This window comes from Cyphomyrmex costatus, unplaced genomic scaffold (genome assembly GCF_001594065.2).
Source record: "Cyphomyrmex costatus isolate MS0001 unplaced genomic scaffold, Ccosl1.0 scaffold100, whole genome shotgun sequence".
NCBI classification, from domain to species: Eukaryota; Metazoa; Arthropoda; class Insecta; order Hymenoptera; family Formicidae; genus Cyphomyrmex; species Cyphomyrmex costatus.
Genome location: NW_017274955.1, coordinates 1,130,442 through 1,144,719, shown reverse-complemented (window position 1 = coordinate 1,144,719; position 14,278 = coordinate 1,130,442). Strand labels below are relative to the sequence as shown.

The window sequence follows — 14,278 nt, the reverse complement described above, 5'->3', positions numbered from 1 at the left end:
AAAATTGAAAAAGATTTTCAAGCGATTGAATATTAAATCATAAATTGTTTGATTTCGAATTCTAGATTTGAACAACGACATGCTTAAGTTATACGCGTATTTAAATACTAACCATATAAAAGCAAAATAAGTCAATCAAGGCTAATAATAAGAGTACAAAAGTAATTTCAAAAATTTTTTTTACAAAATTTATTATGTTGTCAAGAATATCATTACGCTTATTTAATTGGACGTTTCGACTCCATTTTGAGTCATGTTACAGCAAAAACGATATAAATTAATTTCAGCAGTATTGATTCTCCTCAGTACGTCAGGGTTAAATCACTAACAAATTGTCTAACAATATAGTCTTTGTTGCTCAAATTTTAGAATACCGTGATGTCTTAATTTTTAGATTTATTATCTTTGATACACGATTTCTTCTACGTTTTTCGATATTTCCTAGATAAATAAAGCGTGTCTTAGTAAAATTGCACAAATCTATGATTGCTCATGATGTTGACAACTTGTCGTACATTTGTCTTCAACGATTTCGAATATACCGATATTGTAGCAATATGCAGGCAACAATTTGTATATGTATTGCTAGCACTTTAATGGCACAATAGCTGCATCAATGTTACCTTGCGTTAATCGGCAATATGACAGTATTATGCGATGCTGTATGTTATTATGGCAACATGATTACAGTAATAGTACGAATTTTAATAATGACAATCTTAAAATTGTCGGTAAATTGCTAGCAAGTTGTTACTTTTATAAAGTTGTCATATCGTGAAAGCATCAAGTTGTCAACAAATGAAAACTCAGTTGCTGTAATTCTGATAGCAACACACATTTAGCAATGCATATTTAGCAAGCAACATGCCAGCAACAAGAGAGACACGTTGCTATCTGGGTTCCTCATGATAAGCAATATGCTACTCGATTCCGTTTATAAGGCTCGGTTTTTTATGATCTGATTAACTTGTGATTAGGTTAATATTTTATCCAATAAGCTTTATTTATGATGATGTCATGGATGAAGTCCATTGGATGATCTAATTAAGCTTAACCATAATTTAACAAGATAATGAAAAATCGGGCTTAAATTTAGTAGCCCTTTGATGTAGGATAATACTCAATTTACCTATATCAATATATCTCGAAACTTGTTTATTTTAGAAAAACTTAACACTCTCTTTTTTATATATTGTGTAACAAGATTTTGCAAGCATTTAAATAATTTACTTGAAATCTCGCAATTCGCTTCTCAGTCTCAGAAAGGAAATTCGTGAAATTGATTTGTAGTAATTTCGATATTTGTCGATTATGAAAATGGAGTTCCTCGCCTATCACAAACGAAACGATCGGAGAGGGGGAGGAATAGGAATATGTTAGTTGTCTGGAGTCAAATGACAAAAATCAACAGAACACCGTTCGACCGGTCGCACGACGCATCGCGAACAGATATTTGAGGAGGACCGTTCTCTTGTTTGCCATTGCGCACGGTTTTGGAGTTCGGACAGCAATCGCCGGACGTGAAGACGACTGTAACCCTATCGGTTATTTGTGCTAGCAATTTCGTGCGGAGAGCACGTATTCGTGATCGTCTTGGTGCCGCGACATCGCCGGAGGCCGAGAGAGGAGCTATCTTTATTGAAGGCGGTCCGAGGTTGTCGAAGGTAATTACAATTTTCAGCCTGACTGCATCTGCGATTATTTGCCAAAAATGCCATCAGTCCCAGAGCTGCAAACTGCGCGGTGACATCAATCACGAGAGATCTCCAAAGTATATATTACATAAAGATGAGAATGAAAAGAAAGTATACTCATTTTTATTCTCGAAGTACCATCTGTAGTACATCTGATAGTAAAACGTAAAAAGACAACAACTTTTTAGGCCGTATAATTTCCAATATAGACGTTTGAACGCTAGCTATATGTATAAAAAAATTAATTTCTTTAATTCGTAATCCTTATTGGTCGTGTTTTCACGTATGCAGTATGATGAGATTCTTATATTGTTTATAAAAAGCAGGGAATGGAAGTAACTCGTTACTTGTAACGAAGTTACAGTTACAAGTTACTTTTTTGGTAACTTTACTGGTAACTGCGTTACTTTCTTTTTTTGGTAACTGTAACGGTAACGAGTTACATTTTTTGGGTAACTGTAACGAAATTTACAGTTACTTTTGTCGTTACTTTGCACACGATTGAACACGGTTCGATTGGATACATGCTATTTATAACGCTTATCAATAAGACTTGAAGCCCTTATAGACATTCGGCCGTTATGATTCAGTAATTATTTTACACTTCTATCTTCTATGTAATACATAGGACATACAAATATTTCAGTTTGCTGCATATTTTACAGGTATTAGAATTACAAAATTGTGTTTAAAAAAAATTAAAAAATAAATTAAATAATAGTAAAATGAGAAGGGCTATGAACCCAAAAGCGAAACAGTTTAAAAGACGATGACAATAAGTGTCGAAACGTCGTTTGTTTTTATCTTTGTTTTGTTCTAATATATATTTATACATTTAATTACATTGTCATCGTCGTTCTTATCAGAAATAAACTGTTTCATTTTTGGCTCGTAACCCTTCTCATTTTACTTTTATTTAATTTATTATTTGAGCCATTCTACATTGTTTTTTTTTTAAATAAAACTATATATTTGTCAGTATTACATATAAAAAAAAATGCAAAAGTACATTTTTAAATTGATTTTAAAAAAGTAACGGAAAAGTAACGAAAAGTTATTTTTCAAGTAACGGTAACTGTAACGAGTTACTTTTAAAAAGCGATAACTGTAACTGTAACTAGTTACATTTTTTACTCGGTAACGAGTAACTGTAACTAGTTACTTTTAAAAAGTAACTTTCCATTCCCTGATAAAAAGTAAGTTGTAAGCAACTACGTAAAAAAAAGGGACGCTAGTTTCCTCGGATTTAATGCTGACGACTTTCTAAAAGCATGATTTCAACTGTGTGTGTGTATGTGTACACGGAGAGAAGGATTTCTTAAAATTTACCCTGAAAATATAGTAATTATGGTACAATACAATAAATTTAAAGATTTTTACCATGCACTTCAGTAAAATTTATCATACTTATTTTATATTTTATTGTAGTTTTATTAATGAATGTGAAAGATCTACATTAAAATTCTTCAAAATATAATATTGTCCCACGATTACCATATTTTCAGGGTAAATTTTAAGATGTAATTCTTTCCGTATATAAATATCATAACTTTTATTGAACTTTTAAAACTTTTTCTATCTTATTATATCTTATTATATCTTTCCTACATCTTTTCAAAATAAAGTTGTTTTCTTTTTACCTGTTGATCATAATCTTCAATGTAACACACATTGTAGAGTTAGGATATTCATCTTGTCTCTTAGTTGTTTCGACTGGCACATGACACACACTTTGAAATTAAGAAATTTCGAAGGCGGGTTTATGTCCGTCCTATCCGCTGCACGGTGGCGTATCATAAAAAATTTTACCTCGAACGACTTCTACGCAACCACCTGCACAACACTGCAGATGTGTTTACGATAGAGGCATTCTTGATTATTGCTACCTGCCGCTAGATAGTCCTTAGACACGAGTCGGGAGGTCTTCGGCATTCATTTATACTGTTTGAGGGATACCGCTATAGTTACGATCGCTTTGATAAACCGCTTTTTTGGCGTTTGTCTATTTACAAACTGTATCATTCGTCGAAAATTTTTAGCGGAAATTGTGCGATTTAAATGTCAAAAGCGGCGTCGTTTGAGCAAAGATGTCATCATTTCTAAAAAGACCTCTTAACTAATTGTTTTTTTTTCAAGCGTTTTATCTGAGAGAGCAACCACTAGCTTAGATATTGTTCTAGGGATTACATAATTTTATACAATTTTATCTCATTGTACAAATAATTTTTTTCACTACATATGAAGTCATTTATTGGTAAATAAAATAAACAATTTTATTTAATATTACACAATAATTTCTTATTGTGACACATGTAATTATAGGATTATACGAGAAATTTCGTATGAATTTTATAATGATTTCGGGGACTCTGTCCCACGATTATATATTACATTATGCGATTATCTCCTCGATTTTATCAATCAAACTGTTGGCCAAGAATAAATTTACGTTGGGATGAGATATACAAAGTTTTGAATATTCAGAGTCATTTATTGCAAGTTGATTTTTGCAGGATATTATACGGGAAAATGATTTTATTAAAGTATCTAAAAATTTAGCTAGGCATATTATAGATCACACACACAAAAATAATTTTATTTTAGCAAAATAGTTATGTAGGACATTTAAACTGAATATAATTGCTATAGAATATAAAAATGTCTTACATTGTTTATTATGCTCGAGTTTCTTACATAATTAATTTGATAATCCAACAAAATTATTTTCAGATCTTAATCAAATTTTTAGATATTTTATTAAAATCATTCTTTTCATAAATTCGTACAAAAAAAGAAACAGAACAAAGTCTATATAAGAACTAAGATAAGAAATATACCATAAATGGCAATTTTTTTAGATTATATGTTTAAATCATTGTGATAACTCATTACTTATAACAAATAAAATGTTAGAATATGTAAATAAATTACTGCTTAATTATTAACAACGATACCAAATGCTGATTTTCTTTAATTCTTTTTCTCATTAGATTTATACGTGTCCAAGTCAAGTGAATTTTTATCCTGATTACTCTTTGAATTGACAATTTCGCATTCTCGTTGAATATTGATATCTCTCGTCTCATCTGTGCTGATGATGGCATAGTTTCGTCGTGCACGATCACTAATGATTCTTTCGTATCCTATATGATTACCAAGCAACATCGGAAACTCCGTCGGATGCGGGATCGTTGCTTTTTGCTGGATCCATTTTGTCTGATTGGAATAATCCACTAAAGCTGCGCAAGTCTGCATAATTTCATGGCAAATAAAATAAAAATTCCTTAGTGTTAATATTCAAATTCCAGAATTAAAAATATGATTAATTTCGTGAGATTAGACCTCATTATTATAATAGTTGCACAGTCTGTGTCGCATGAGTGTCGCTAATTTCAATTTCCATAATAAAGATTAATTTTAATCTCGGTTTAACTTACTGTTTATCTTTTTCTAATTTTTAGAATTAGAAAAAGACAAAGAGTAAATTGAACCGAGATTAAAGTTAATCTGCATTGGTGGAAATGGGTATAAGTGAACGTCTACAACAATTGCAAGAATTTGATAACAAATTCTATTATCAAATTTGCGATGCTGAGATTGGTTCAACTCATGCGACATGCACTAAGAGTATGAAAGAGTAACAGGGTGAGAGAGTAAGCTGAAGTTTATTTGGAAGATGGAACCACCTAGCCTTAATTTTGAAATTCAGTAGATACGAAAGTAATATTAAAATTTAATATCATTCTTACCACAAGGCCATCAGGAATTCTGGCTATCGCGTGTCCGGTCTGCGTGAACCAACAATATTCATTCGGCAAAATATGCGATACCAGTCGTCCATCTTCTGTGAATCCGTGAATAGTATTGGCTCCTAGGATACCGTAGGATTTCGATGGAAAGGGAAACAGCAAAGGAGTCGTCAGGTAGGCTTCTGGGATCAGCTGGGAAAAAATAAGACGTACTATTTTGCCTTATTTTCCTTTACTGTCGCATAGACATCCGTTTCTTTTATTCTTGTCATACTGCTCGCGATCGTCCCAATCGAATGAGAGTAAAGTTATACATTTTTCAATGTTGATCTTTATGTCCATCTTATATCACAGGACAATTATACCGCAAATGCCAATTTATCTACATATTTAATATATTTTTCATTTTGAAAGGACATTGTGTCTTTAATATTCTTGGCATCAAAAACTTCTGACATTTGTGGTACTTATGTTGCATAAAACATTGTAGGTCTGTTGTATAGGTCGGTTTGTTCTATCACCTTTAGCTACCGTTGCTTATGATATTGTATCACACAGCGTACATTTATATTCGTCTGATTAATTAAAAACACAGTATTCCTCATTTAAAGTTATTTGTATCTTTCAACATGCACAGTACATCAACGCCAAGGAGGTTTTTTTTTTTATGATGTCGCATACTATCGATATCTAGTTAAGAATTACTCCGATTTTTGTCCTACGAAGATAACGTCACTTTTCGATTATGATATTTACGCACACTTCGATTTGACAGCTGTTTAAATATGTTTTGTAAGGCGTGAGATTATGCTCATTCCGTTGCAAGAAGTGGAATATATTTTCTTCAATTTTATATATATATATATAATATGTACTAATATACTTTCATTCACATAGTCGCACTATTCTGTCGAATATATTCCACGTTTTCGGAGCGGAAGTGTGGCGTTTTGCTTTCACTCGCGAGCGATCGCACGAACAGAATGAGGGAAGTTGTTTTTTTACGCGACCATACGTAGGACGTAAGCGCGACGGTGAACGCGACATAAAAGTTTTTCGTTTAATTTTTGGTCCCATCATAGGTACAGGGTATCCGGCACGAATTTATCCCGAATTAACTGGTCGATGTAAGACTATGACGCAAGTTATAGATATTAGCGCGTATTAAGAATCTACTGGCAAATACACTTCATTGTAGATTACAGTGGAAAACAGAGACTTTCTTTACGTAAGATTAATATATTAAAAAATTGAGATGAGCATAATTTAAAGATAAATACAATCAGCATTTAAATATATGTATAATATAAAAGCGTATATAAAAGAGCATTTACTTAATTGGTCGATTAACGTATTTAGTTAATTAACTAAAATTAATTAGCAGTATGTACAGAGAAAGAAAAAATTCATATAATTGTATTAAGTGTTAATTAATATTTTAGATTGATCAAAGAAGAGAAAAATTTGGGAAGAAATGTTTCAGATGCCAGATTCTTAATACGAACCACCGTGCATGCCCCTTCGCAATTATTTTCCAGAAGCGGAAGAGCGTTTACCTGTCGGCTTCTCGGCTTCCTACGCTCGCAGGCGTACTTCACTTTTATTTGATCGTTTCTCCGCGCGGCAATACGTTCTGACCTAAAGAATCTACTAAATAATCTTACTCTCTTCGTCGCGCGTTTTCATTCCTTATTACACACGATTATAATATATATATATATATTTATTTATTTATTTATATTTATATGTATAATTTCGCCGACGTGTATATCGCCGACGGCATCTAACAACAGTGATGGAAGGTGCCGATTGAGTACGAATCGTCTCGGCGTGATTTCTTTTGATTATATCTTCCTTTTGGCATACGAGACGCGGTGTATCGTGCTGCTTTGATTTTCGATAAGGCGAGAGAACTCGACGAGAATTCCCCGACGCATCCCCGATCCTCTGGAAGGCACAATCTCGACGAACGTTCGCAGTTTGTCGGGACGTTTCGTACGCCAATATCGATCCCCGACAGCTTTCGCCAATCGATGCACTTGCATTCGCTACGCATGACGCGCGTTTTGTCCCGCTTTTACTTTCCAGGCGACGCGGACGCTGTAGGTCCCGACAAAGGTTTCATTATGGAGACAAATCCAAGGGTTGAAACCGACCCGATTTCGAGTTCAATTTCTGACGCTAGAGATATTAAAGATCTCGCTAATTTCATTATCACAAATAAATAACGTATAATAGAAATCACCTCGGTGGTTAAATTCAAATGCATTGAAATTATAGCGGTTTCAATTTCTCGGATAAGTCTCCTATTGGCATATATGTATAACACATAAAGTATGGACAGTTGTTTTGTCATCAAAATTCGCTACACATCAACACTACCAACGTTACACCGGAAACACGTGTGTTTCTATTGGAAATACAATACATCGCCACTTAATTTCATCGCAAAAACTGTCACGCACCAGAAAGCTACGGGAATCGCTTTAGCCTAAAAAAAAGACGAGGATAACGTCTTATTGAAATCGACCCGCAGCGGTAATCTGTACCGTACCAACGATATTTGTCAGTACCACAATTATTTTTTAAAAATCGTCGTTTGTGCGATCGCAAAGTGATAAATTTTGATTCTCTTTCATTTCTCCAATTTTATTCCCAAAATAATGTAAAAATAGAAAATTCTGTAAATGTTTGCTCCCAAAAACATGAATTGTCTCTTGATACTTCTCGATGCGCGAGTAATCAGCGAGAAATGTACAGTACGCGATACCGCAGCCGATCTCATTTAAATTTCGCTACCTATAGCACCTACGTGTGGACTGTGCCAGCGCGGCGTCGCTGGTTGTCCGCAGTACGTGCTGCCGATCGACGACGGCGTGCCGACGGTGTCATCGCCGACAGCGAATGCGGTCTGACTATCCTCGGTATCGAAAATCCTGCAGGAGCCGGTCGTGGTGGTAGTCGCGATAGCCGCCGCCGCCGCGGCCGCAGTAGCTGCGGTCGTGGCTGTCGCGGCCGCTGCGGTCGCAGCCGTCGGCGCCGTCGTGGCAGTATTTTCTATTGTTTCCGACACGGAATGTTCCCTACTTACTTCGCCATCGTCACCGCCATCGATGCCGTCGCCGTCGTCCGATGTAACACCACTACCGCTGCCGCTCTCGCCTACCATATTGACGAAGAATTCGGACCTGGAGAACTTGCCGATCTCCGTGGAGCCAAAGGCCTGGTGGAAGCCTGGAAGCGGCTGCTTCGAGACGGGTTTCTTCTTCAGCTCGAATCGCTCGCTCGAATGCCGAGATTCCTGCTCCTTTTCGCGAGAAATCGCACCTTCCTGTGGCTAAAATTTGATGAATGGGGAACGGATATTCGTATACAAGTTAAAAAATGAGGAGTATTTTATATGACATATTTTACCGTAGAGGTTGGCACGAGTTCGTTCAGAGACATCCTAGTATTATTTGGCTCCCATCTGGTCCGACCATCTTCCTCGCGTCGATTCATGGTCGTAGTCGTCGTCGTCGTCGTCGAGTCTATGACGGAATCCACCGCTGATCCTAGCAATCTTGGCATCTGCATATATATAATATCTTATTGATAATTCCTTATTGATATACTCATGGTAAATGTCAAATTGACGTAACGCCTTTATGATTTTTCATCATTATAATATACGATCTAATCGTTATGTGAAACTTTTGGATTCACTAGATAATGATGTGGCAGTCATACGTGTATATCGAATACCTGATGCTCCGACGGCGGATAAGACGCCCGAATGCTATCAATGTTCAATTTGTTCGGCGAATAATTCATTTGCGATGCGTCCTCCAAGAATGCACAGTGTCTAGTTGGTGTACGATCCCGTAAGAAAACTGCATGTCGCGGACCTCGAATCGTCGCGTTGCGGGCTACATTTAAAACATTTAAAATATTACACACACGTTTAAATATCGTATTAGAAAATGTTTTATTTAATAATAATTCTTCTTTTTTTTTTCAACCGACACCGATATTACAATAAGTAAACATTCACAAGTAATGGAGTAAAAGTACAAAATAAAAGATGCAATGCAACGAGAACTTTAGCGCTCAAATGACCGCGCAGTTCTTTTACTCTCAATTGTCCTTGTGTGAATTTACTTATTGTTTAAATTTAAAAAATCCTCTATTAAAGATTAGTATATATCATGATTCAGATCTGTGTATAAAAATATGATTAGTCATATTAATTAAATAATCGAATTATCAGTTTAAAAATCATCGCGATGGAACTTCCAGAGAAAAATATCCTGTATACGTGAAACTTACGTGGTAAAATACCGTGACAAAATTGGCCCCATGGACCATGTCCATGCGCGTTTGTATTCTGGACATCTGGGTGAAGAATGCTACCCATTTGCGGTGATGAATGAGGCGTTCTCGGAAGTGGATGAGGACTCGCGCTGTTCTGCAATCAGAAATATCAAGCGATTTTTACAGACATTTATAATATCCATTAATTTAATGAGGGCACAAATGTTTATTCACGTTTTGCCGCGTAAACTATACAGGTAAATTTTACGTTCAACAGGATTAGAAAACGTCTGCTCTTCGTTTGAAAAATGAGATCGATATAATTTGCATTCTTGCCAATTTACATTGAACAAAATTCACAAATCAAAATTTGCGCTTTTTAACGCTGCTGCGTTACTTCGCTATATAGCTATGCCCCATCGCGTTCTGTATATTACTTGATAAGGATGCCACTTCTGGCCGTCGACAAAATCGGCGTATTCCGCGGATTCTGGTCTGCGGATATCTCTCTCCGCGGCCGTGATATCCGGTGAATAGCCGTTGGAGGAAAATGCCGCCGTGGCGCATTCCGATGTCTGATTCCTTTGGTCCTTGATAGGCTTCTCGAGGTTGCGTTGTTGTTGCTGCCGCTGCTGATGCTGCTGCATCGCGCCCATTGCTTGCAGCCTCTCGATCGGGTCGCCGCATATATTCCCATACCAATCGCCGATTCGTGGCGAGTGCGCGGGTTTCAGGCGATGCGCGGCCTGGAACCAGGGCTCGGCCGCCTGATGAGGACTCACGTTTGGGCCCATGGGTATCGACGCGCATTCGAAACGATGATGTTGATTTAGGAAGTCGCCGGCCATTGATGCGGGAACTACGGAATTAGCGCCACCAATCGCGGCTGTGCGCGCGTTTGCGGTCGCGATCGCGCTTTGCAAGATCGACCGCCGTGACAGCTCGCGAGTCTGCTCGCGCATCGCTTTCCGTAGCCTCGCCTCCTTCGGATTATACACATAATCTGCGAAAATGTACACGCGATTATTATTAATACAGAAAAAAATGTCATGCTAAAATCGTACTGTTTTTGAATATACAATCTATAGCATATGTATTAATACAGGACACAAAAACAAATATATATATATATATATATATATATGATATGTGCAAGCTTTAAAAGGTGATCAAGAAGAATTCATTTGAATACATTAATGTGAGATTATGTAATTTTAATCGCAACTGAATTAGGTTTTTCTCAAATAAGTTTTATAAGATAAATATTTCATATTTATTATATACACAACGAACTACCTTGAATTATCCAATTGCATGCAATACCCACGTACTACGCAAATCTTAGTCAGATTTTTTAATTTTCTATTGCAAAGTTCCGTTCGGCCGAAAGAAATCTCTTTTTCTTTCTAGAAATTAATTATTTCAGCATTTAAACAAATAATTTTCAAATCAAATATAGACTTGTATATATTGACAGTTATATCTTTTCTTCGTTTCACAAATAGAATAAATTTGTTTTTATTCCTCTTTAATTTCTGACTGAGCTACAATTACGGTCCTTATTCTACAATTCTTAATGATAGTATAATGATATGGTTACATCGTCCCGTTGCGCGCAGGTTTTGTACCTACATGGCAAAACAGCTGCGCAATGATATAATACATATAATGATATCGTTATTGTCGTGAAGAGTTACAAGATAGGGGTCTTAATTGATAGATAAAGAATAATATGTGCACGCAATGTCGCCAAACTATACGCAAACTATCGTTTCGACATGCGACATGCATTTCATTTGCAGAGTTCTACCTGTCGGATACGTGGGTGGTAACGCTCCGTTGTATCGAGCATTAATGTCCATCGCGTTAGAGATTGGTGCGGCGTCATAGCCGGGGTACGCCACGCTACCATTGTCGTAACAAAAGTACTGCTGCTGCTGCTGCTGCTGCTGCTGTTGTTGCTGTTGCTGTTGCTGCTGCTGCTGCTGATAAAAATGACCACCTGCCGCGTAAGCCTCGATATAATTGCAACAGTCCATGTCTGCGATTTTGCGCGACACTGCGTTTGCGAAGCCTCACGTATCGATCTAGATCTCTCCTGGTTAGCGACACACTTATTAGGCTCTCTCGATCTGTCACGGTTTCGGTTACAGTATATCATAGATCGAACTCATTGATGCTTCGATCGATAAACTCGAATACGCACTCCGTCTCTCAAATCGCTTATTTTCCCTCGATGTTTCCGAAAATTGTTATTGATACTTTTCATGTTGGCGCGCGAAATGAAATTCTTGTCGGAATTTAATTAAAATAATAATTATAGAAGAGGTACAACGATTTCTCTCTTTTACTTTACGCATCTAAAGTACCACTGACAATGAGATGCCACCCGCGCGATTTCACGGATGTGCATCTTTGCAAGTATTACAAAGACCAGCAGCACGTATACGAATTTTCATTCTTTCCGCCAGCCGATCAGTATCAGATCTTTTAGGTTCGCGCGCTTTCGTGAGTTAATACCGAGCATATACGAGAAATGAAGAGGAGACCCGCGATTTTAAATCGTATACTCTCTGTGCGAAAGCCCGATCGATATCTCGATTTCGCGGGTCCACGTCTCGCGGCTCTCGCAAATGTAAACACCTCCCGCGCGCCCGCGGACGACGCACCGCGACCACGCAGTGCACCGGGCGATGCGGCGGCGGCGGCGTCGTCGCCTCTCCTCTCCTCGCTCGAAAGGCGCGGAGCGTGAGCGCGAAAACTCGCAGTCCCTTCGTGCTTTTGCTCTTGTTGCGGGATCGTCGGACGATTTACACTGGAAAAACGGTGCAACTGCCGGGGAATGCGTCGGAAAGATCCAGCGCTCGCAGTTGCGTCGACATCGACCTCCTCCACCTCGTCGTCGTCCTTGTCGTTGACATTGTCGTCGTCAGGGATGATCGTCGTGACTAATTAACGACATCATCCTCATTCGGCCGCCGTCGATCGCCACGCGTTTCGCATGTGGACGTGATCCGACGTGTGCGACGCGGCGGGCCGCGTCATGCTCGCTGCAGCCGCGGCGAGATCGATGACAGAAGCTGCGTTCTCGCTACACCTGCTGCACCCCTCGCACGCTCCTGCCCCCGTCCCCCGAAAACAAGCACGACCTTTTCCGCGCCTTCGTTGACACCGTTTTCATTGGCGTGATATGAACTCGCGATCCTTCTAATTGATATTATTTTCCTTTCCTTTTTATGACAAATCTACTCAACGGATCCTTTTCAGAATCGATACTTCGTCGGACGATTGAAGTCGACAAAGTTGAATTAAAAATTGTTGGGGGACTTTTCGACGTTTCTCTCCGTTTACGACTCACGTTTACTTCACTCTAATTTGCTGTCGCTTGTTAATTAATCACTCGACCTATTCCACGCGACGCATCGATCTCAACTGTACAGAGACGGCTTTTTTTTCTTTCATCCAGTTTCGAAACATCGAGCACGTTTCTCTCGTTTATGCAGTACTCTGTTTGTCCTACGTTTAAATTATGCTACTATCACAACAATTTCGCACGCTTGCGTCTATTTTGCTACGAGGAATGAACGAATGCACTCTCATCCATTTCTTCCATTTCGAAGCGTTTCGCGCGGTCGTTTATATTAATTGATATATACGCGCACCGTGTTTCGGCGCGCACAACGACCTATTTACTCCTCTCTTTTCCCACTCGTGTCACATCGCGCTGCCGTGTTACTCTCACGGACAGAAGAGTGTATGAACGGAGGAACCAGCGATGGGCGGGCGGACGCGCGCGCGCGCGTGCCGCAAGCGGGAACGGCGGGCCGCACACGGGGAGACCCGCGTTCTTCCTGGTGGCGGCGGAGGCGGCGGCGCTGCCGCTACCGCCGCCGCCGCCACCGCCACGAATTTACGTGCGTTTCGTCATCGACGAACTGGAGTGGCGCGAAAGGGGATGGATGAGTGGAGGGCATATTCCCCACCCTCTTGAGGGCGTCGCGAGGTGTGTCGCGGTGTGTGGGACGCGAGCAGGTAAAGGAGGCGATGGTGAATTTAACGATAAATGCAGGTCGCTTATAGAATTCTGATTATTAAAGAATTCCGAAATCGTTCGCATGTGTTTACACTTGCGTGATCTCTCCGCAAAGTTTCGTAATTACATTACATAATTATATAATCGCGAAAATATTTATAATTGATAAATAAAGATAATTTGATAAATGACATAATCTTGTGTTATTTCTTTTGTGCTAGAAATATATAATTAAAAGAGTTTTAATTGTAAACGGTGAATTATTTCGTAATGTCGCGCTGCGTTAGGGCTCTTCAAACTCTAAATCCGTCACTGAGAAGGGAAGACGAGGGGCGCCGGCAAAATTCTCCTCTCCTCTTCCACTGTTGTTGCCTTCTTCAACGGCTTCAAGCCGGAGCCCTCATGCAACGCGCTCTCGCATCGACGCAGTTCCGTATGCGGCGTACACTACTCGCTTCGAGAGAGTCGATAATTCGTCTCTCTTTCTCCTCCCTCCCTCCCTCCCTCCC

The 14,278-nt window shown here is 38.7% G+C and overlaps 1 protein-coding gene across 3 annotated transcripts; it reads right to left on the bottom strand.

The window, feature by feature from the left end:
* Positions 1-6,872: 6,872 nt before the first annotated feature.
* On the bottom strand, positions 6,873-12,211 carry LOC108771459 (uncharacterized). 3 transcript variants are annotated; one of them, XM_018536765.1, is made up of 6 exons: positions 11,547-12,211; positions 10,174-10,739; positions 9,752-9,890; positions 9,173-9,351; positions 8,858-9,013; positions 6,873-8,780 (listed from the first exon to the last, which is right to left on the bottom strand). In XM_018536765.1, exons 1-6 carry the CDS (start codon positions 11,773-11,775, stop codon positions 8,229-8,231), a joined length of 1,821 nt encoding a protein of 606 aa, XP_018392267.1. In that variant the 5' UTR covers positions 11,776-12,211; the 3' UTR covers positions 6,873-8,228. The 3 variants fall into 3 exon arrangements, with proteins under 3 accessions (XP_018392267.1, XP_018392276.1, XP_018392284.1); XM_018536774.1 differs by having other exon boundaries at positions 6,873-8,774; XM_018536782.1 differs by having other exon boundaries at positions 9,188-9,351.
* Between the last annotated feature and the right edge of the window lie 2,067 nt (positions 12,212-14,278).

Coding starts and splice junctions, on each gene's coding strand:
- LOC108771459 (XM_018536765.1), bottom strand. CDS start 11,775: ATGGACTGTTGCAATTATATCGAGGCTTACGCGGCAGGTGGTCATTTT. Junction 9,891..10,173: donor AGAAGTGGCATCCTTATCAA/GTAATATACAGA, acceptor TTCTGATTGCAG/AACAGCGCGAGTCCTCATCC. Junction 9,014..9,172: donor ATCAGGTATTCGATATACAC/GTATGACTGCCA, acceptor ATATATATGCAG/ATGCCAAGATTGCTAGGATC.